Source organism: Columba livia, chromosome 16 (genome assembly GCF_036013475.1).
Source record: "Columba livia isolate bColLiv1 breed racing homer chromosome 16, bColLiv1.pat.W.v2, whole genome shotgun sequence".
Taxonomy (NCBI): domain Eukaryota; kingdom Metazoa; phylum Chordata; class Aves; order Columbiformes; family Columbidae; genus Columba; species Columba livia.
The window spans coordinates 4,288,868-4,310,963 of NC_088617.1; the positions used below are offsets into that span (position 1 = coordinate 4,288,868).

General features: G+C 42.5%; 1 protein-coding gene across 2 annotated transcripts in view; it reads left to right on the forward strand.

Moving 5' to 3' along the window:
- Positions 1 to 22,096, forward strand: part of TOP1 (DNA topoisomerase I) — a 64,348-nt gene that overhangs the window by 20,503 nt on the left and 21,749 nt on the right. The window contains exons 3-6 of one of the 2 annotated variants that reach the window (XM_005502700.3): positions 2,248 to 2,316; positions 9,356 to 9,458; positions 19,181 to 19,307; positions 19,680 to 19,738. In XM_005502700.3, the coding sequence (XP_005502757.1) occupies positions 2,248 to 2,316; positions 9,356 to 9,458; positions 19,181 to 19,307; positions 19,680 to 19,738 (358 nt within the window). The remainder of the gene's footprint in view (positions 1 to 2,247; positions 2,317 to 9,355; positions 9,459 to 19,180; positions 19,308 to 19,679; positions 19,739 to 22,096) is intronic. The other variant, XM_021287895.2, reaches the window with a different exon arrangement.

Genomic DNA, 22,096 nt, shown 5'->3' on the forward strand with positions numbered 1-22,096 from the left:
TTAACTTGCTGTTTTGTTTCATTGTGCTTTGTTAGTGGAAACATACTAATGAATTTCAGTCTCTGACTCTTATTTATACAATTACAGGAGAATGTTTTACATCTTGGGAATCCTTGGAAACACATGTTTCTGTTCACATATAACTTTGTTGTTGTTTTTGAATGCAAATAATGGATTGAAACTTAATTGTTGCCTCTCAGTTGGGAGCTCTTTTGGCATGTCTAAGAAGCAGCTATTAATTTAGCCTTTTTGTACTGATCGAATGTGTATTTTCATGCTTTTTAAGGCTTCCTCAGTCTTGTCCTTTCTGTAATATTGTCTACTGCAATTCTGCTTGCCGTGAATTTTCCCATTTGTTACACAGCAAATAAGAACTGCTGCAGAACAGACACATGTCAATGTGCCACCTCTTACCACAGAGACTGTGTAAAAGATGCCAGCAGGTCATTAAACTTGCTGCTGCTGTCTACACTGTTAGTTGTTTTGGTGCAAAATGCTTTCACTGTAGCAATTTCCTAAGGTAAGTATCCCTTTATACCGCATAGCTATCTCAATTACTTATGCATTAATTACCCACAGAGTATTAGGTACTTACCCAGCAGGTGAAAAAATGAGGTGCCAGGAATATAAGCAATTAATCCAGTGTGGCTGAAAAAAAATTGAAGAAGGGCTCAAAACACATGCACTAAGAGTATCTGTCCTTCTCCCGAATAAGCTTTTGCAGCACGTCTTGCTCACCTCTGCAGGCTGGTTTAGATCGATGAAATGCCAGCGGTGACATTTGCTTCAGCTTAACTTCATGTCCCAGAGGCTTCAGTCACACAAGATAGGACTGATCAGTCTGTCTTTTTTTTCTGGCCTCCTTAACCTATGCATGATAAGCTTTTAAAGTTTGGGACGGATAAATGAGAGGACAGCTTAGCTCGCACACTTGATCCTGTGCCCGCCGTGCTCTCTCGCTGTTAGTTGTGTCACGTTGTTTACCTCTCTCTTGGATCAGAGTTGCCCTGGGGTATCGATGGAGCAGAAGGTGTGTTGATCTTGTTTTGCAAATTTTGTTTTTAAAAAGCTGTGCAAGATCCTTGCTTGTATAACAAAACTTTGAGGGAGAGTAAGAGGCACTTCTCCAGAAGTTGGTGGGAGTTATTCTAAGGGACAGAGAATGGCTGGAGACAATTCTGTCTGTCTATCTATCTATCTATTGCCATTCCTGTGTCAAGATTCATCATCAAGTTATTCCACAGGTTTCTTCCTTTCCCTCTATTTAACAGCAAGGAATTGGGGCCTTCAAATAACAAGATCAATGAAGGATGCAGTACCTAAGGGGTCTGTCTTGTTCTGAAGCCACGTTTCCCAGTGCAGTCCTTTTAAGGAAAAAGACATAATGTCCGTCTGTCCCCGCAGTATCTTTTGCCTCAAGTAACTGCTGAAGCGTGGAGAGGGGTTGTAACGTCATGGGGTTTACTCTGTTTCTATCAAAAGAACTGGGTTTTCGAGCTTTGGTGGAGTATTCAGTTCTGGCTCAGTCCAGGAGTTTTGTCTCAGGGTAATTACAGCCTGGAAAACAGGTTGACTCAAAACTATTCAGTGCTGGTCTATTTCTTCGTTTGAACCCTTAGAAAAGGTAGAATGCACTCTGTTGGAGCCTTAGTAATAAAGTTCTGCCTTAGAAAGGATGAACTGTTTGGTTATTCTGCTGCACTTTCCAGGCTCCCTTTTAATGACGCTTTCTTACTTTTTGTTTTACTATTTCTTCCCTATATGATTAGGAAATGAATGACTGAGGATCTAAGCTTCACAACCAAGAGCTGCTTTGTGTGTTTTCCTTGTACTTAGCCAAATTAATTTAGTAGTTTTGCACTAAACTTTAAAACTCAGATTTTACTCTGGTTTATGGAGTTGAGGTGTCAGCCTCCCTGAACTGCTGCACCCGACCCAGTGGTGTCCCTGGAGCAAAAGAGTTTTGTGAGAGCACAGGAATTGTACTTCATTTGAATTTGAATTCAAGAGGGATTTTAAGAATTTAGAAATAGCTTTCTGTAGTGATATTGATGATGGAAATGTCTTTCTACAGCGGTAAAGGTTTGCGTGTCGAGTTGCGTTTGAAAGGTGTATCTGTGCCATTTAGTGGGACGCTCTGAATGGGGAAGCAGAAGCCCAGCAATCTTGTTTCAGTATCATTGGTAGCTTCTTTCCTTTCTTGACACCTACTGAAAACCCGATTCTTTTATTGAATTTCATACTTAGGAAACATCGCTTCCCCAAACTGTGTTTCTGTTAGAGCAGATGGTGACGCTGATTCTCACTTCCAGTCTGGTGAGTTACTCTGATCCCGGTAATGGTCCTGGGGACTCAAATTGTAGTCTGGGTGTTTCAGTCACTCTCATTTCAGGATTCCAAATGTTCTGAAGTCAGCTATTGGAGAAATAAAACAGTGCAGCAAACAGAGCTGCAATACCTTTCCAGGGTAAATGTTTTATGTGTATTCGGAAGTTGTGTAAATAGGGCCATTAGGCCAGTAAGTGACATATCTAGTTTCACATGGGAAGTTTATTTTAGATTATGATTTTCTGCTTCAGTGTGGCATCCACAATACCATCATCTCTCTCTGAACAGTGCTTTCTGGGGACGTTTTTCTGCTTTTAACACTTCTAGCTGCATATAGATGTTTTTCAGTTTCTGTGCCTTTCATACCTACAGTTCTGTCTCAGTCTGGCCAGCTTTATTGGGAAAGGTATTGTCTCCGATACCTGGATGCATTTCTGTTTTCTGCCTAGTAGATTTTCCTCCTCCTTTTTTTGGGCTACAGCAATGGCAATCTATTTAAACAAACTGTAGAAACACTGTGTAATCAATTATGAACACCATGATCAGACTGTGACTTCCTCCAACAGGAATACAAATAATTTAGGAAAACTTAATCTTCTTCCTGACTGGTTAGGTGGGATTATTGTACATGTTTCTAAAATTGTTAAATCAAAACATGTAGAGTCGAATGGGCACTCTAAAGTCATACCTATGTCTACCAGTGAGGATCCTGATCCCCAATGCCTCAGACCATGCTGCGGTCTCCATACGGTTGTTCTTCTAAGCCATATGGGGTCTGCAAATGGGTAAATTCACACAGTAGTTGTTTTCTTAGGTGAACAGTTTATAAATTGAGCAGAACCTCAGAGAGCAACCTTTACATGTGGGGTTACTGTTGCCTGTTTATGTAATCTACTAACATTGTCACTATTCACCTTAAAGATCTTGGATAATGCCTGAATGTTACACTCTTTCTACTTGCTGGTGTAATCTATATATTGTAAAAGTTAGTGCAACACTAAACCATTTTTGGTCAAATACCTGAGGCAAAAGTGCGTGTTCTTTGCCAGGATTATGAAGAGTATTTTAGACACCTTGAACTACCTACATTAACATGTTTGGACATTCATAGTCCTTGGTGTCATTTCAGCAACTGAACCTTGATAATTTTAGTGGTAGACTTTTAATACCCAACATATAAGAAATTTAAACTGTAGAAGTAATATTTGACAAAATAAATGGCAAATTTGAGTAACTTGAAAGTAATGGGCCTTTTTCTGATAATCTGTAATTTTGAGATGGCAGATTTTGAGAAGAACATGTGAGGGAGGAGGAAAATCAGTAAAATTGTTTCCTTCAGGTCATACGGAGTAGTTTTCTTTGCTGTGCTTATTTCTGCATCATGACTGCTGAGAAGGAAATGAGCCTAAATAGTAAGAAGGCTGCAGTTGTGGATTAAATGGTCTAACACAGAGGTGTTTCAGCTGAGAAGGGACTAACCATTCCTCAAGTGACGGGAACGCTCATGAGAAGTTTTTGAGCTTGACCCGTTCTTGAACTTAATCCAGTGTCACTGAATGACCTCCCTGTCAGATGCAGAAATTACCTGTGGAACTGGAGAAGTCTTGTTAAGACTTCCTTCTCCTTTACAGTTTGAAAAGAGTGAGTTCTGCCATACGTGTCCTCTGTGCTGGTAGTAAAGAGCTTCTGAATGGACGAGTAATAGAGCCCTGAACTCATACAGACCAATGGTCCTGGAAAAATCTTGAGAGCCTAGAATGTGTCTCTTGTAACAAATAACTAATATTGGGGCATTTGACTTAAGCTGGGGCAGAAGTTTCAGCCACTCATCTGAAGCAAAAGTGTTATGGGAGTAGCAAGAAGTTAAAAAGGTTTTTTTAGTAACGTGATGAATTTTTTATGCTGTGTGTTCAGACTTGGGCACAGATTGCAGCCCCAGGAATCAAGTAAACTTAAACTGCCTTTCTGGAGATCAGTGTAGAGAAGCATTGAGATGAGGCTTCGAATGGATAAAATACCAGCACACATACCAGTGGAGGTATTTATAGGCTGAGGAGGGGAAAAGCAATTGGGGTGTTGCTGGGACCAGAAGGAAAATACAAAAAGTCCTTATCCCCAGAATCTAGTAAAACATTTCAAAAGAACAAAGACTGCTGGCAGAAACCTTTCTGTAAGCGGGTTAATGAGCTGTTCAAATTGTGCCCACAAAAACTTCCAAGAAGGTGAACTGAAAGACAGCAAATATGGAAGGCTAATAGATTTATCTGGAAAAGCTACTGTTGACCAGAAATTGGGGTTACCAGGTGTTAATTTGCCAGCTTTCTCACTTAATTTAGGAGAGATGAGAAGGGACAGACAGTTGCTCACGTCTTTTTCTCAGTTCTAATAGATTCTAATGCCAGTTGATCAAAATGGGACAAAATGGAAATGGGATAAAAGCGGGTGGTGGGGATAAAACGGCATCTATAGCATCCTGTATCATGTGCCAGCAATAGCTTCCCAAATCATATTGATAGCTGTACTGATTGGGCATACAAGAACTTATGCCCCTCTATGGGATTTCAGTATTTTATTAGAAAAGTTGCTGTCAAAACGGAAATATTAATATAGGAAGTAGGGCTGCTTCCTGTGATTGTGGTATGTAAGGAATCTTTTGGGAGGGGGGTGTGGAGAAGGGTATTCAGAAGTGTTTTTAAAGCAAATGAATTTGTCTCATGCAGTAAAACAGCGGAGTACAACATAATTGTTTTGTCAGGAGACTAATTATTAATCCAGGGGTCGTTGTCGTTATGAAAACAGATCCATCCAGGTGGGACCTGCCTGCTTGAGGAGGGTTTTCCACATCTCTGTTCTCATCATGCTGTGGTTAGAGATGCCTGACCTTTTACAGCTCTGTTCCTGGATAAAGAGGAAAACTGCGCTGTTCCAGTCATACATATATACAAGTATTGCAAACAGGGTTGTGACTCAGCCTTTCCCCAGCGACTTAGCGGTGAAGCGAAGGCCGAGGGGCGGGTGGAACAAAACTGAACCACAGACCAAAAGTGCCTCGAATTTCCCATCCTTAAATCAGGCGTCCTTGTAATTAAACAGAGTTGAAAGATGAATCAACGTACAAAAATGCAGAGCTGCTTGTGATTGTTGGAGGTACAGGGGGAATGGCAGGAATAGTACAGGGACTGCAGTAATCTTTTGGAGACATACCAGGCTCAGCGTTAACAGACAGAGATCCAGTGCCAGAGACATCAAGTTTTCTAGAACAGAAGAGATGCCAAAAGCTCTGTTTGGGTTAGAGGATGCTGGAGGGAGAGCCTCAGGGGAAATGGATCCTTGCCCAGTGAGCACAACCCCTGTCCCCACTGGAACCTCCATGCTGGAGAGAGACTTCAGTTTCTGAAATCTTTAAATATCACATGAGCTTCTGGGGCTTTGAACTTTGCTCATAGTAGACAGTGGATTTTGCTAATGCTCTTGAAGAGGGAATAATATTTATCACCCTGTTTAGTGTTAGAGGGAGCAGCCGTACTTAATGGAAGACATAAAAGGCAGAAAACAAATGTGTGATAGTGTCTGACCTCATTCTGTAGCTCGTGTGAGGCTGGACATAGTCAACTGCTCATCAGCTGCAAGCTGGGAGAGTCACTGGAGGCTGGAAGATTCTTTCAGGAATCAATATGCTAAATATAGCAAAGACGTGATACTACAGACAGGATCACTTCCTTGATTGCTTCTGTGTTGATGAGGTTTGCTGCAAGGTGCTCCGCTACATCTTCAAGTTTTGTTCTCAGCTCAGTCATCTGTTGCCTATGTAATTCAGTTGGCAGTGATGCTGCGTTGGTTTCTGTGAAGTGGGTACACAAACAGGAGTGAAACGGCTCAACTTGTTTCATGTCAGCCACCAAATAACCATCAACTTGGACTCCAAGATAAAGCCAGTCTGGAACAAAGCATTTTTGTGTGGTATGCCAAAAAAAGTATTCTGTCCTTTTTAATGACCCAGTGTCCTGAACTTCATCCAGCTCCACCCTCAAAAGTAAAACAAAACGAGAAAAAAGACCAAAAAGCTTTAATGCCTTCTGAAGACGCACATATGTCAGCTCAAGACTATTTAATAAACTCTTTTGAAGTTTTCATTCTTAACCTACCTCATGGCATTGTGTCAGAAAGCAACACCACTGAGTCTGAATAGCAGGCAAATATTCAGGAATAACTTAATTCTGAGCAGACATGTCTGGGAGGTGGCACACTCACCTGTGGCAGTACTGAATATAAAGTGTTGCACGGTGTGAGAGGCCAGGTACCTGCCCAGGCTTGACTGTTCTTGGGTGAAATCTCTCCTGCCAGTTTTATTCCCTTCTGCTTTCAGGACCGTGCACACGAGCTGCTGTTCCCCGGCCGCTTTGTCCTGCCTTGTAGCCAGAAAACCTCTGTGAAAGACTTTCCTGCTGGAAATCCTGTGCTAGTCAGCAAAGGAAGGCTGAGCACTCACAAAAACTAGCAAGCAGAGCTAGTTTAACTGGTCAGGCGCTTTTTTTTTGCTACTGTACCAGGCTTTAATTTTCTAAAAATACCAGATCATTGTAAGCGGTGCAGGGGATTGAGGAAATAGATGTCTGACTCCAGGGTATAGCCCTGGAACTGATTTTCAAGAGCAAATATTAATTTCAGCTGGAAAGCACGAGTCAGCTGGAAGGGAATCTGGTCATGAAGGTAAAAAGTCTGTGCTGTTTTCTGCTTTGTGTGTGTGTGTGGTTCTAAGCTCTGAAGAGAATAACACTGGGCTTAGTTCCACATGTTTTCCGCGGGTTGGTTGGTAGAAAAAAATTGGCTGTGTGTCTCCTTAAAAAGTGAGTATGTTATAAAATGAGTGTTCATAGTTCTATGTATAGCATCATGATGGTTTTTCTAGCAATTTACCTATTCATCAAGTGGAACTAGATGGCTGTTCGCTTCAGCCGGTGCTTTAGGAATCGATGAGTAAACTCCGTGGAATAAAACCCAGGCAGTTTGCAAACAGCCTGAGCTTCCAGCTACTGGCTGAACTGAAGAATCCTAAGTGTGAAACGCACTGTGAAAACATTTTTGCCAGTGAAATGTGTGTTGTCCTGGTGGGAAGAAGGGTACCGAGAAATTGCTTCTTGGCAGTTCAGAGAGTGTAGGTGTCCGGTCCCCACACAGTTTGCCAGAGATGCTGCAGAGCTCTGCCTGCTGTGAAATAGATTTTGCTGTTTATGTACTTACGTTTTTTTTATGCTGTAACACCAAATGTTCACATAACCTGCCATGTGCCTGTATATCAAAATGCAGAAAATGAAATCTTGTGCTTTAAATGTATATGCTGCATACACCAAAGCACTAGGAGGTGTCGCCAGGTTCAGGAGGATGGAGAAAAGATGCAGAAGGCAAGTTCGGAGGCTTGAATTGTCAGTGTTCGTATGTTGGTTTATGTTGTCTTGCTGCAGGTGTTTGAAAACAGTACCTGAAGTTATGGAAAGCAATAGATTAAAATCATGTTCTGTGGGAGTGTGACTGTGGGTATGTCTCCACTAAAACCAGTTGGATGTTTAGAGGTTGAAAGAGCTGGTGTCAGTTAAGGGGAAGAATGAAATTGTGGTGGAAAGACTTGGAGACAAGAGGATGAGGCTTGTTCCTGGCTCTGCAATGCGTTTCTCATGTGACTGTAAAAGCCACAAAATCCTTGTGTTGCAGTTTCCTATTCTTAGCGTGGGGATGGTAGTAGCGTTTTTAGAGGCACAGTAAAGTCTTTACAACTAATTAAGCATTAATACATTGCATGCGAGATCTCTGGTGGAAATTCTGGCACGATGATCTGAAAACAGTTGCCAAAGTCAATGCAGCCTTTTAGGTGTCCTTAGGAGCTTACTTAATTTTAGTTGCTTCGAGAAGCGTGTTAAATAAAATAAAAACAACTGGGGGAAGGGGGAGGTCTCTGGGCGTACACACATCCTTCCCAACGTGACAGGGACCTGGACTGTAGGTGACAGTGCCTTTTGAGGTGGGTTTGAGGTACTAGTTCAGCCTCAGTTCCTTTTTGATCTACTTAAAGAGCATTTAAGGACCTAAAGGTGCTTGTAAATGAGTTCATTTACAATTCAACAATGTTGCTCTTTTGCTGTGCTGGATCTATTTCCTTGGTGCTTAAAAGGACTTTATTTTACAGTACAATTGTCACTGAGGATGGGAAATGTCAGAGTAGAAATTGATACCAGTAAAATTACCGTGTTCATGTAGACTTGAGTGCCATCTCCCATTTCTGCCCTGTCACTTAATTTGGACCAGCCCTAACCTGTGTGGGTGGGTTTCCACCAGCACATCCTCATTAGAGCTGTCACGCTGGATTTTCTTGGCGAGGCTGTTGCCCCAGGGAGGTAAGTGTCTCCTGCAGGAGGGAAGCGTGAGGAGAGAATCCCTAGTGCTCTTTTTTCACCCTTTCTTTTCATCTTTTCCCAGCGCTCCCCCTTCCCTTTGCTGCTTGCCTGTCTTGCCCTGTTGGGGATAACAATAAGATAATCTTAATTTGCGGGGGGTCAGCTGCTTTGTCTGGACTGGATACTTGTGGAAGTAGCAGTCTAAATTCTAGGAATCAGCAGACCTAACATTTCAGCTTTATGCTCTGTTCTTGTGTCCTTTATAATCTATTTGACGTGAAGCACTCAGAGGCATAGGAAGCTGGGTTTCTCCTCTGCCAAGTAAGATTGAACTTGCTATAGCCATACTTACCTATTTAATGAGAAGGCTTGCGTTTCTTCAGGGTCTGTAAAACATTTTAAGGTCATTGAACTAAAGACCATATAAACGCAGCTGTTGCTAAGATGAATTAACTTGCGCTGCAGGAACAATGAATCTATTTAGGACCTCTGAAACTGAAGATTTTTGTTGAAATTTTGAATCACAGAAGATACTGGTATGGGGTGGGGAAAATGCAGAGGTTCAGGAGGGAGACGTGGACTTTTCTCCCAACTTCATTTCTTAATTTTATTTTATTTTTCTGCCTCTCTGCTTGCAGATTCTCACAAACACAAAGACAAACACAAAGACCGAGAACACCGGCACAAAGAGCACAAGAAGGACAAGGAAAAAGACCGAGAAAAGTCCAAGCACAGTAATAGGTGAGGAAAAAGTCAATGAAATCCTCATTGGCTAAAACACTGTTGTACATGCAGTCTTGCAGGAATTACACCGACTGTATATGAGGACAAAATCGCTACATTTTGAGTATGGTTTATATGAGCGCAGGTGCTTTAAGCCTGGCTTCTGTCATTGCATGCATTTCTGTGGGGGAAGCTGAAGTGGTGTATCTTGCAAATGTGAGCCACTAGTACTAATATACAAAAAGATTTATCGTGGCTTAGTGTTGTTAAAGGCGTGAAAAACTAGTTTAACCTCAACTTCATGAAGATTGATCAGTTTTGTTTATGATCTTTTTGTGTGTGTGGTTCCAGTTGTTTGTCAGAAAGGTGGAGCTTTCTCGAGGGCTGGTGTAAATCCCACTGCTTTAGTGTAGGTGAACCTGATGTGACTATTAAGCCTCCTAATAATTAAAAGTGTCTGGAAAGATGGTGATGTCCTCGACCTGCTACCACACGGCTGAATATCTCCACACTCTGAGGCAGTGTTAGGAACTTCTGCTGGGTTCGATGATGGATTTGAAAGGATTGCATGTTGTTTGATCTGATATGTTTGATTCACTACTCTGCCATTATATGGGGAAGGTGTTTCGTGCCAGTCACCTGCTCGTATCATCCACACTGAACATAAACGCTTATTTAGTGACCAGCTGTAGCTATTGAGGTAGTGACGAATTCCACAGTCCAGTTGGTGCCCTCGCGTAGGCTGCGAAGTGCAGGAACCAGGCTGTGAAGGTCTGTGTGCGGTGATTTGGTGTGAAGGGGCACAGGGCAAGTACCTCACACAGGATATTACTCAGAAAAGCTTTCCTAGTTGTAACTCCCAACTTGCAAATGCCACAGAGCCTACATGGACAATGGAACTTGCAAAAAGCAGTCGCTGGAGGGTAAGTTTCTGTTGTGACACTTGGTGAATGGCAGATAGTGTTTATTCTGTGGCCAAGCAAGTGTTATTAACAAATCGCTGGGTAACTGTCGTAACACAGTCTAAAAATGAATAAGAAAGCTTGTGTTAATGATTTCTATTAAAACAACCTACAGAAAGGAGGAGAGAGTCTGTACTGAGCAGTGGGTGTGTTTTATTGGGGTCGCACTTTGAGCTTTCTGTGACCTTTTGAGAAATTACACAACCTTACTGTTCCATAATCTGTTTCCTTGCACCATGTACTGGCTTCCACAGCAAAGATGAAATGCTTTGGACCCTGTGCTTGCATTCTGCTCAGATATCTATATTCCCTTGATTTCTGATTTTCATTTTTCTCATCTTCAAATGTGCACCCAAAACTGGCTGTTTCTCATTTCCAGATGTTCATTGCTGCCATTGAAAAACCATTCATGGGCAACCTTAACAAAGTACATCCTTTTGTAAGGAGTAAAGTAAGCACTATGTTAACATTTCCAGAATTTGCTTAATAATTTCACCTAATTTGTGTAGGTGTTGGAAGTGGTCAGTGTATTTTTAATTGGAAGAACTAATTATTGCTTCTAACTTGAAGCCGCATGCTACAGATTGTATAAACAATAAATACCAAAACAGCGGGAAGGCGATAAGAAGAGCTAATGTGTTTTGTGAGGTGCAGCTCATGAGATGATATGTAATCAGGCTTCATCTTGAAGTGATTCCTTCCTCCCTACAGTGTTGCCTTGAAATCCCTGTGAAAAAGGCATCGTGTTTTCTAGGGACTGTGCCTAAAGCTTCCAGTCACTTTCATTTATGTATTAAGTGTTCATTTGTCCTATGAGTACAATATACAGCGTCTTTGAGTCCTATAATAATCTACACCTGCGTGGATGGCATGAGTGGGTGCATGTGCAGGGGGTTTGTTCAGGGCGTGTTTTGGGGGGAGATTACACAAAATTGCTTTGCCCCTCGGACCCATGCACAAATTGGGACTTGACTTCCCCAGGCTGAGTGCACAGCTTGCCCAACCTTTCTGTACTGTGTTTTCTGCCGTGCAAAACTGCCACCTTAAAAAGGAATGTATTAGAGTGCAGAATCGTGAAATTGGTTTTGAAGGTGGGATTTGGGGAAGATGATGAGACGTGTGCGGCGCTCTGGTTGGATCGCTCCTTGGGGATCACTAAATCCAGTCGTGCACAGGGTGCATGGTGCTGGCTGTGTAACACCAGCTGACTTGTAAGACAAACTTTTTAGGAATAACCGACCTCATAATTGGAGTTTAAACAGTTGTTTCCTAAATCTTTTGATTCAGCTGTCATTCACGTAATTCTGTAAGTCTAAGTTGTGTCTGTGAGGATTAGGCTCAGGTAACTATTGTCTTGTGACGGAGTTGGCTCAACAGCTCACAACGCGCATTCTCTCTCCATAGCATGAGCTTCTTCTGAAAAGCAGGTAGTTTCTCACCTGTTGCTCAAATGACACCTTCACCTTGAAGGGAGGCACCTTAGGTGTGTTTATTTTTTGGCTAATATCTGCTGGGTGGCATATTACTGACAGCAACTGGTCTTCAGCAAGTTTGCAACGCTTTTCTTTTTGTAAAAGCAAACTCCTCATTAAGTTTGACAGCTCTGCTAAGCCCTTTGCAGCGAGATAGACATTGAACCTCTATGTGGTACAATGGATTTTCACAGTCACTCGCTGTCTCATTATAATTTGCTTTAAAGACCCTACTGGGTCAAATGTCTTGGTTTTATTCAAAAAGTGATGAAATGCCCCTTCTAAAACCCAGCTCCACAGCAGTGCCATCATGTTGCTGTCCCTGCACTATGACCATCCAGCACCTCCCATCTGCAGCCAAAAGATGAGCTGAACCCAACTGCTGGGACCGCAGCAGAGCCCTGACCCTGGCCCTGCTGAGTTTGCTGACAGCTGGTTCGATAGGGGCTTGAAGAAAACCCACCTGTTTGTACTGCAGTTTCTTCTTTGACAATGAAAAATGACCATCACTCTGTTAGAAATTAAACTGAAACATTTCCAAAGTAATAAGAGTTCGGGATTTTCCAATGGGGAGTTTTTAAAGCACTTGATAAAAGCCTGCCACCTGTTGCTGAAATTGAAAATGAATCCTCTAGAAAAGTTTATCTTAGATAAAAAGAATCGCATGTAAATCTTCAGAAAATCCATTCAGTATTTCAGAAGAGCTGCTGTGTTGTTGCAAAAGATGTGCTGTATCTTGGATAATTCTCAAAAGAGGCTGAATGGTGCTTGAGCAGAAATCCAAGCCGTTGTTGTCAGCGGAACCTGGTTTGTACCTCTGTGATGAAGTCCCCTGATTGCGTTCTGAGAAGGGCAGTGCGACATGGGACGTTGTGCACTGTTAAGAGCGTTGGCTGGTTGTGTTGAAGCAGATCATTTTCATGTCTGTCTGTAATAGTTTGACAACTTCATTTCCTGCCCTGTACTTTAAAAAGACCTTTAAAATAAAACCTGCATCAAGAAGGCAAAAGAACACCAATGCAGGAGAATAAATGTTTCCTGTATCCAGACTCTGAAGGATCTAAACTGCCAAGAGAAGTCTCAGAAATACCTAAAATAGATAATTTTGATTTCATGTGGCAGAAGTGTGTGGAGTGGTATGTAAAACTTCTTAATTTTGCTTCTTGCTTTCCTCCTCGCCCACTCACAAGATGACACTTTGGTATCTTAACCACTCATTTACAGCTGTAGTAAATGGGGAGAGAACATTTGCATGCATCATCTCCATCACCCCTCAAGGACAGAAAATGCAAAGCCCACTTAAGAAAAATCTGTATCAAAGAATAAATCCATGTCACTATCAAGCAATTTCTATCAAGCAAAGCGGGTTTTTTTGCTCATTTTCTCAGCCCTGTACTTCCCAATCCCCAAAAGAAAGTCTAATAGATGCCCATTAAATATAAATGTTAGTGGTTAAAAAAATAAAATGGAACAAATCCGATGTGGCAAGAGGTTTCTGAACTGTGGGAGATGAGCATTTCAAACAAGTAGACCATGTAAAATAGTGAAATAATGGGGCCTTTGAAGCGAAGATGTGTTAGAGGTTGGGGTAGAAGCATTTTCAGTAACAAGTGTCATTCTGCCCGGTGTCCTGGGCTTTGTGCAGGGGCGGCTGTGACGGGGAAGGGACAAAGAGGCTGATCCTGCTCTCAATGTGACAGCGTCTGAGCTGCGGGAGGAAAAAATCTTGTGTCAGATTGCATATTGGCTCCGTTTACTAAACCTCTTGTGATCACAGCTTGAGATGAAGAGAAGTGTGGAGCACAGAAGGGATTTATAGACCTGATCTTCACTGGCATCTTCTAAGTTTTATGGTTTTGCTAGGAGAAACACAGATTCCACACATTTAGCAGCTAGTCGTGAATGAAGATAAATATCAGTTCAGACTTCCTGCACTTCTCTGCTTTATTATGGGATCCCAAACTGCTGAGAATTGTGTGCAGTGGGGGCAGGAAGAAGAAGGGATATCAGATGTAGGGGGAAAAAAGCCATTTAAAAACCAATATTTTGGCACCTCCTGTTCCCTAGTGTGGGTGGTTTTCTTTTTATTCCCCATTTGAGTTCACAGTTGACCTTGATCAGCTTTCTAATGTGACACTACCTTCCTGTAGTAAAAATGTTTGCATTTCATTTAGCAGTATTCTCACACATCTATAGAAAGTTCATGTTAAGCCTGCTCCTCATCTCAGTTTGCAAATATTGTTTGACTTTCTAATATTTTTATCAACCATTGATGAGTCCAGCTGTTTATCTCATTCCTATTGCTGCAGGCTTGATCTATTATCTGTGAAAAGACTCCTTTCAACTCTGAGAAAAGCGATTTGAGGCGGTTTTAAACTGTACTGCTGAAATCCCAGCAGAACCATTGGGGCTCTCGTGTCCGTTCCCTGGAACACCATACCATATGATAACCCTCAACAGCAGAAAATCCTGCAAGCCAGCTTAAAACCCATCCTTGGCTGCTGCGCCTTCTGTTTCTGAAACGCACCGTCAGCCCTTCCTTAGTAGGCGTTAATCTGAATACGATCACGGTTTTCCATTAATGTTGTATTACGTCAAACAAGACACGGGCTGCGTAACCTGGGCTCTGTCCCTATTGTGTTTTTTGATTTCCCTAAAATCACAGCTCCCTGTTATTTTACGCTTCAGTTGCATCATTGCAGGTCTGGAGCAGGCAAGCGAAGCTCTGCCTGCAGCCGGCTCTGCTGCTCACTAGTGGCACATTCCCAGTCACGAGCTAATTACAGCTGAGAAAACGAGAGAGAGAAAATGAGACATTTCAGATAGAGCATCCTTCCCAGCTTGTGATTTCTGAAGCTAGAATGGAAAGGGCCTGGGAAGGGATTATTAACGTCCGTGACTGGCACCTGAGGAATGCGGTGTTAAATGACTGCAAAGCTGTTGCAGTTGGAAGAAGGAAGCTGTGATCTGCACATCTGCTGTGCTTTGGAAACACTTTCCACTTGTGACTTTCCCATGTGATGGGAGCCTGAGCAGCTGCTGCCAGGTGCCCGTTCTCGTCCTCTCCTCACTCCTGTCCTCCAGCAGCATCCTCACCAGGAGACACAGCCATGCTTTTGGGGGAAAGAGCTGCTTCTCTTGCATTTACTGCTCCCTGAGCTCTCCAAGGCCTTCAGATTGCCTTGTTGATACTAAAACTCTAAATGGAACACAGTAAGCAAGCTAGCAAAAGGGCTGTAGTGCTTCAGGAGATGTGTTTCTCCTCATCTGGCCTTTGTCTGAATTAAGCCAGAACCATGATATGTCTCTAGATGATGTAATTGCTGGTTCTGCCTGTATTCGTGTGGTCTCTTGCTGTACTTTGTTATCTTGAAAAACAAGCTAGTGGAGGCTGTCAGCATTAAGCACTGCAGAGGTGTAAAACTCTGCATGCCATTGCAGTGGTTCACCTGTAACACTGGGCAAAAAGGAAGAGTATTTCTAAAACACCATTGTGAGCAGCTGCTTCATGACCCAGTTGTCCTCTTTTCAGACTCACTTGTGCTGAGGCTGCCTTCTGTCTTACGGGGTTTTTCTGTCCTGCTCCAGTGACTTCAGGCTGGCTTGTTGGCAAAGGGGCACCTGCAGCACAGGTAACAAAGGATCTGCAGTGCTCCAAGAAATTAATTCAGGATAAAATTATCTGGGTGCATGTGGTCTTGAGACCTTTTTGTTTGGTTGTGTTTGGTTTCTTTAAAGAAAAGGGATTTTTTTTTCCACTTTTGGTTTCATCAGGAAGACAATAGTCTGATCTTTAAATTGTTCACGGTTCCTCCTAATAATACCTTTGGGGGTGTCTGGAAGTAGCTTTCTGATAGAAGGCTGAAACTTCTTCAGGGTAAGGATGGCATCCTGTTGCCTTCTCTTTTCTTTTGAGATTAAACTGTGGTTAAATTGTGTTCCCCTGGAGCCTTGCATAAGTATCTTAGCCAAATGAAAGCCCAAAGCTGCTCAGCTTGCTGGCTGAAGTTAATATCTGTGCCACTTGCTTTGCTTTTGGAGAAAAAAGTAACTATTCTCAGGATTGTTGCTTGAGGCCTTGTTATCAGCATGTTTCCAAATGAGCTTTTCTGAGAGATGCAGATTTCGGACCCTCCTGGGGAAAAGGGACACGCGTTCATCATGGCACGTGGCAGAAAACCGTGGACAGAGTTGTAGTCAGAGCTGTGACACAATGTCTAGAAACACACAGGGCTGACAAGCAGTCTGCTTACAAATGAGGGAAAGAAATTGATGCTCTTTTTGACACTGGAGCAAGTAGCACATGAAAACAGATTTTTATCTGGGGAGTTTTTCCCAGTCACGTAGCAGGAGCAGCAGCAAGCCAGACCTCAGGGCCGAGCCGCCAGTAGTGCTGCTTTGAAAACGAAGCTGCAGAGTGAAACTGGAGACAGTTTCCTTGGGTTATCTGAGCCCACATTGCTCTGGTGAGAAATCTTCCTGCTCGCTGCAGAGCAAAGGGGAAGAATAGTCTTGTGATTTACAAAACAAAACTGAGTCAGGAATCCAGATTTCTTGATTCTAACTCTAGTGCTGAAAAATCTCAGCTTTAGCTTAGATTGCATAAGAGCTTTTCAATGGTGGCCACTTATTTTCTTTCGAGCAATGTCATTTAAACTTCTACTTCAGCAAGCCCAAGTTTTTAGCACTTTTTTCTTCCAGGCATAGTTTGTAAGCATTCAACACACACAAGAACTGTCACTGCTTCTCTAGGCCAGTGGGATTTTCTTACTTTTCCAGTATTAGCTTTGCAGATGTTGATTGTCATCTGTTAATTTGTTTTTAATCATGTTTTTGTACATTCCAGCTCTACCAGTCACGTATTGAAAGCTATAGGTTTTGTCTGCTAGCAAGAATAAGTATGGCGCTTTTGAAAACTTAAACTGATTTTATTTTTGCTATTCCAAACTCCCAAGGAACAGACACTGATTTGAACTTTACCTTATTGAGCGAACTCCATTGTTTGCAGTGTGTACCATGCTTTGTAGACACCAGTTGTTATCTGAGGTATTTCAGGTAGGATTTAAATACCAAATAAGAACACGAAGAAATAGAAAACAGACAAAAGCAGGCTTGCAGAGAGCAAAATGAGCCTAAGCCTTGCGTGTTTGTTTGTTACGGTTTTTCCTGTAGGATGATATATCTTTGGTGAATGAGGTACATGAGGTACAGATAACAGTACAAGATATCAAGTCAGAATTTCCAGACCTCCTTGAGTCTAAAAATTATTAATAACATGTGGTGTTTGCCTAAAGGCAAATGAAATAGGTGTCTTGAGACTGCGGTACTGATGAATAAACAGGGAACGGAAGCGGACCTGTCAGATCCGAGCAAGAGCGGCAGGCGCGTGGTGGAGTCCCGAGATCCAGTGGCAGGATGTTCTGTATGTTCTTGCGTGTCCTGATCACACAGCGTCCATAACACAGTCTGCTGGGTAAGAATAGTCTGCAGTTGTTGAATCTTCACTCACAGGCAACATGTGGTGCTGTGTGTCTTATCTACAAGAATTTCTAGAGTGCCAGTTGCCCTTTAATATTTAGATACTCCCTTAGAGTTTTATAGGTGGTATAAAGGGTTGGTAGAGAGTGAAAATGAAACTGATTTATCTTCCTACTGATCTCCTTTAATGCGGCACAGTATGTGAATATACTGATTTCCTTCAGAGATAGATTTTCATCCTTCAGCTGCTTGGCCTTGTAAAGCCGGTGTGTATTTATCGGAGTGTGTGCTACTCTGAGCTTAAATAATTCAGAGCTTTTGCAGGTTCAGGTCACTCATACTATTGTTACATGAGGCTCTGAAACTCTCTGCGGTGGACTTTACTCAGCAGTTCTACAGCTGGGTGTGGGTTAGCGTATTTGTTGCTGTGGTCCAGCCCTTTTGCAGTCTCTTTTTTATGATAGAAAGATTATTCGAAGCATGTATCATTTTCAAAAATCACGCTCTTACCTGGCGTTCCAGGCTTGCTGTGTTTCAGGGCTGTGTTCCCCCAGATCAGTTTGGGCTTGCACTTGAGCTTTGAAATAAGGAAGCTACTTACTTCTAATAAAGCTTTGCATTATATTGTGTAGTGCTAAGGAGAAGCAGAGTGTGTCCTGGAGAGCAGCGTGGTGGGAGTCAAGTGCGGAGGAAGGAGGAGCATGAACTGCCAACACGAGAAGGCAGAAAAAAGGCCCATTCCCACCGTGCCTTTGGCTTCCCTAAGCCCAGGGTAACTTCTGGAAGCCCATACAACACACAAATGTGTACTGAAGGCCTGTTGAATTGACAGGTTTGCTCCTTGGCTTTCCATAACAGCACTGCCAACTCCTGTAGCCAGCTCTTGCAGATTCTGTCATGAGTATCCTGAGCGTGTTTTCTCACTCTCTGGCTCCAAAGGTCAAGTCATTCCAAGAGAAAACTCATTTTCATTTGAGAACAGCCATGTGTGTTTCTCTGGTTGATAAGGAAAGCTTGAAGATCTAATCCAAATTTACACCAATATCTCAGAAATTAGAAGAGAAGAGAAACAGGTTGATTTTCTTCTTGCGGACGTTTTTTCCTCTGTTCTGACTAAAGAATTTTGGATACTAAACTCTCAGTACTGTTATCTGTAGTAGCTGACCAGGTTCTCCCTTGGAAACACCTTTGGTGAGTTCCCATGCAGGGTCGGCTAAGCCGGGCAGCGCCGGGCTGGCCGGTGGTGAAGCACGGCCCATGGAGCAGCTCCAACCGCCGCCTTATTCCTGCCTCTTCTCTTTGACTTTGCATAAACACGAGGACATCGCATATCCTGTTTGCCCTGATTTTCCCATCTGTTTAGGAATCATAGAGATCAGCGGTTTCCTCTTGAAGTTCCAGAGGTGAAGTGTTGTCTGAGCAAAACGTGACATGGGCATTGATGGGACTGGCGGCTCCATGCCAGTGACTGTTTACATGGACTAGGAGAAAGAAAAAAAGCAGAGACAGTGGGAGTTCAGCCTAACATGTTGAGCTTGAAGTGTAGCAGCTGTGGATTTTCTCAGCAATCCAGGCTGATGGGGGTTTTCCTGAAGTGGAGCGCTTGGCGGCTGTGGTTTTGTGGTGTGTTCCCCTCCTGTTCCTCTTCCTCCCGAGGAGAATGGGTGATGTGTGACAGGAGACTGTGCTGGATCTTCCCATTAAGGTGATTCCTTATCTTGTAGGGTTTGTAATCATCAAAACCTGTTAGTCTTTACTGCTGGAAGTTGCCTGTATCAGTCAAATCTCTTGGTGTTCCCCTTTGCCAACGTACTTTTTTATCTTGCAGTGAGCACAAAGATTCCTCGGAAAAGAAACACAAAGACAAGGAGAAAACCAAACACAAAGATGGCAGCTCAGAGAAACACAAAGACAAACACAAAGATAAAGACAAGGAGAAGAGAAAGGAAGAGAAGGTAGGTGTATTCTCTGGGAGAGACAAGAGGTTGGTTCTGGTTTATACTGTACTGAATGGTACAAACCCAGTGGGTTAGATCTGCCTTATGCTTCCAAGTTTGTATCAAATTGGAGAGAATTACCCCAACGCTGACCCAGAGACTTGGTTTGTGGAGTGCTAGATATAGGCTTGTAAGGGCTTTATGTCCACTTACAGAAAATGTTGCCTTTTTGGTGTGCCGTGTAGGTCACGGAGGACTACAGGGGACAATATAGTCACAGTGCTCTTTGGTTCCTTCCACAAGTTAAATATCCCATCTGTGTTGCATGTTGGACAAATAAAAGGTGTTCTGGGCACTGCTAATCAGCTCCTACTTTTTTATATTTTTCAGATGAAAGCATCTTCTGGTGATATGAAAATAAAGAAGGAAAAGGAAAATGGTTTCTCCAGGTAAGCAGTCAGGTCAATGATCTGAAAGAAGCAGCAATTTGACTTTTCTTAGGTGCTTCGTGTTTGACTCCTCTCACTTGGCCTTGGGGAAAAAATCGCAACACTTTTGACCCCTTCAGACAATATATTCTTCTCAATTATGGTTATTGGTAATTGATCTACTTACCTAGTAACTGGAGGTGGGAGCTGTTGAATACCTGGTATCTGCCTGCACATGCTGGGTTTGTCCGAGTGTTAAATAGTTGGATTCTGCTGAGGACAGATGGAACTGTTGGAAACATTGGTAGCTGGAACTGGAAGAACCTCTGTTGTAAAATGGGTACCTGAATGCCACAGGCACAGCCTAAAGAGAGTCCAGATTAACTCCGAGTATCCCTTCTGTGGGTGATCCAGCCTTAAGCTTTGCAGAGGAGTGATGAGTAAGGAGGATGCTTGTATAAAATCAGAAGTACCTTCAGAAAATGCCTAGATGTCCTACTCTACTAAATTCTTGCCAATAATAGAGCCTTCTGGATTGAAGTGTTGTATCAGTCATCACTAAGTAGTTTTATTAAAACCTTGAAGTGAGCAATTGATAGAAGAGTACTTTTTCTTAATAGTCGACTAAGATCTCTTGTCACCTGTTTAAATCTAGACGTTGGTTATTTTTAAGGTGGTCAGTCTGGTCCACTGACTTATTAGAGGTCTGTGATGTGTTCAGATCTGTTAGTCAAGAAAAGCTTTCAGTTGTGTCCAGTTTTATGAATCTACTTTGGGGGGACCCCACCACACACACACAAAATCCTTTGGGTCTCACCGTGTTCTGTGGATGCAGAGAGACTGGTAGAAGACACCTGTCTAGGCCATGCCTGTTAGTTGTTCTTTGCTCCTATTTAAAAATGCAAACGAAGTAGTTGTGCTTGGCACAGGGGAGAGGCGCCCTCTCCAGGCCCTTCTGGGGATGCTCTGGAAATGGAAAGCCATGATGTTAGGTGTTTCATGGTGTAGGTGACAGTTAAGACATGATAACTCTTTCTAGCCAGTACTATTCAGCAGAATCACATGCACGTGTTCATCTCGCCAGGGACATTGGGTGTTCTCATATCAAGGTAACTGGGTCCTCTCTAGGTCCCTGGGTCCTCCTTATGTCCAAGAGCATTTTTGTGTGTGTGTTTGAGGAAAGCCTGGAGGAGCCACCACAGTTGTGCTTTCTTCAGGGCCAAAAGCTGGCTAAGAGTGAAGAAATATTTCTTTTATTTCCTGCTGAAATGTTCTTTTACAAATTCACCAGAGAAAAATGTCCTCACTCAGATGGTTTCGATTTTCTTCCTTAAGACTTGGTAGGATGAGCAGTGTTATAGTCTTGGGAACAATACAAGTCAAGGTTCAGCTTGGTCATACAGCTCCTTTCTTTTCATATAATCACACTTCATTTCCCATGATTACGAAATGTTGCAAAATATTTCAATGTTAAAATAGACTAGATAAAATTCCTAGCAGCTTAATAAGCAGTAGGTCTACATTTCTGCCTGGAAGGGAGAATAAATTAAATGGGACAAGTACCTCTTTTTCCATAGATGTTTTGCAACTGTCTACATGCTTCAGACTTGTGTCTCAGTTAATCTCAGGCGATGGCACAGAAATGGCCTCTTGCAGCAGCGCGTTTCTGTTTCTCCCCAGTTGCGTCTGCCAATGCTGCGGTGGCTTTACAGCTGTGAGCGAGCAAACTGCCTCCTTCTGCTTCATAGACACATCACCAGCTAAAATAAGACTCCAGAATGGCTCTTGCTGACTGTGATCTGCAAAGCAGAATGCTGCTTTTTTTCCTCCCTCTCCAGCCAATTGCAAAATCCACGTGTTGACTTGGAAACGGAGTCAATTCGATATAAAAACTGCTGATTGAATATGAATAGGAAAGCCCAAGATGACACTGGTACTTTTTCTACCTGAACGAAGCAGCGCTTAGTACCTCAAAATGTAATTTTGGACTCTTTGAGACATCTTTTTCTTTATTAAGAGAAGTGAAATCCAGAAATGATGAGTTGGTTTAAAGCAATATTCTCTCTTGCACTCATACTCAAATTTCTTCTCTTATTACTGGTGTCTTGGGACATGATGGCTGAAAAGATTGAGCCTAATTTAATATTTGTGGTCTGTTGAAAGGGACAGGATTATTTGCTTCTTGCAGTTTGGGTAGTGAAGAGAGACTGGTCAGTTTAATTTTGCCAAATCTGTGTTTCCTTTTCTGGTTTCACTTGGCAAAAGATTCAGGGGAACAGCTTTCAAATCTTTGTTTAATTGAGAATCCTTTTCTTTCTCAAGGATATGGAGTTGAAACTAAACAATATCCTTTATTTGACTGCACACATGCATTTCTGT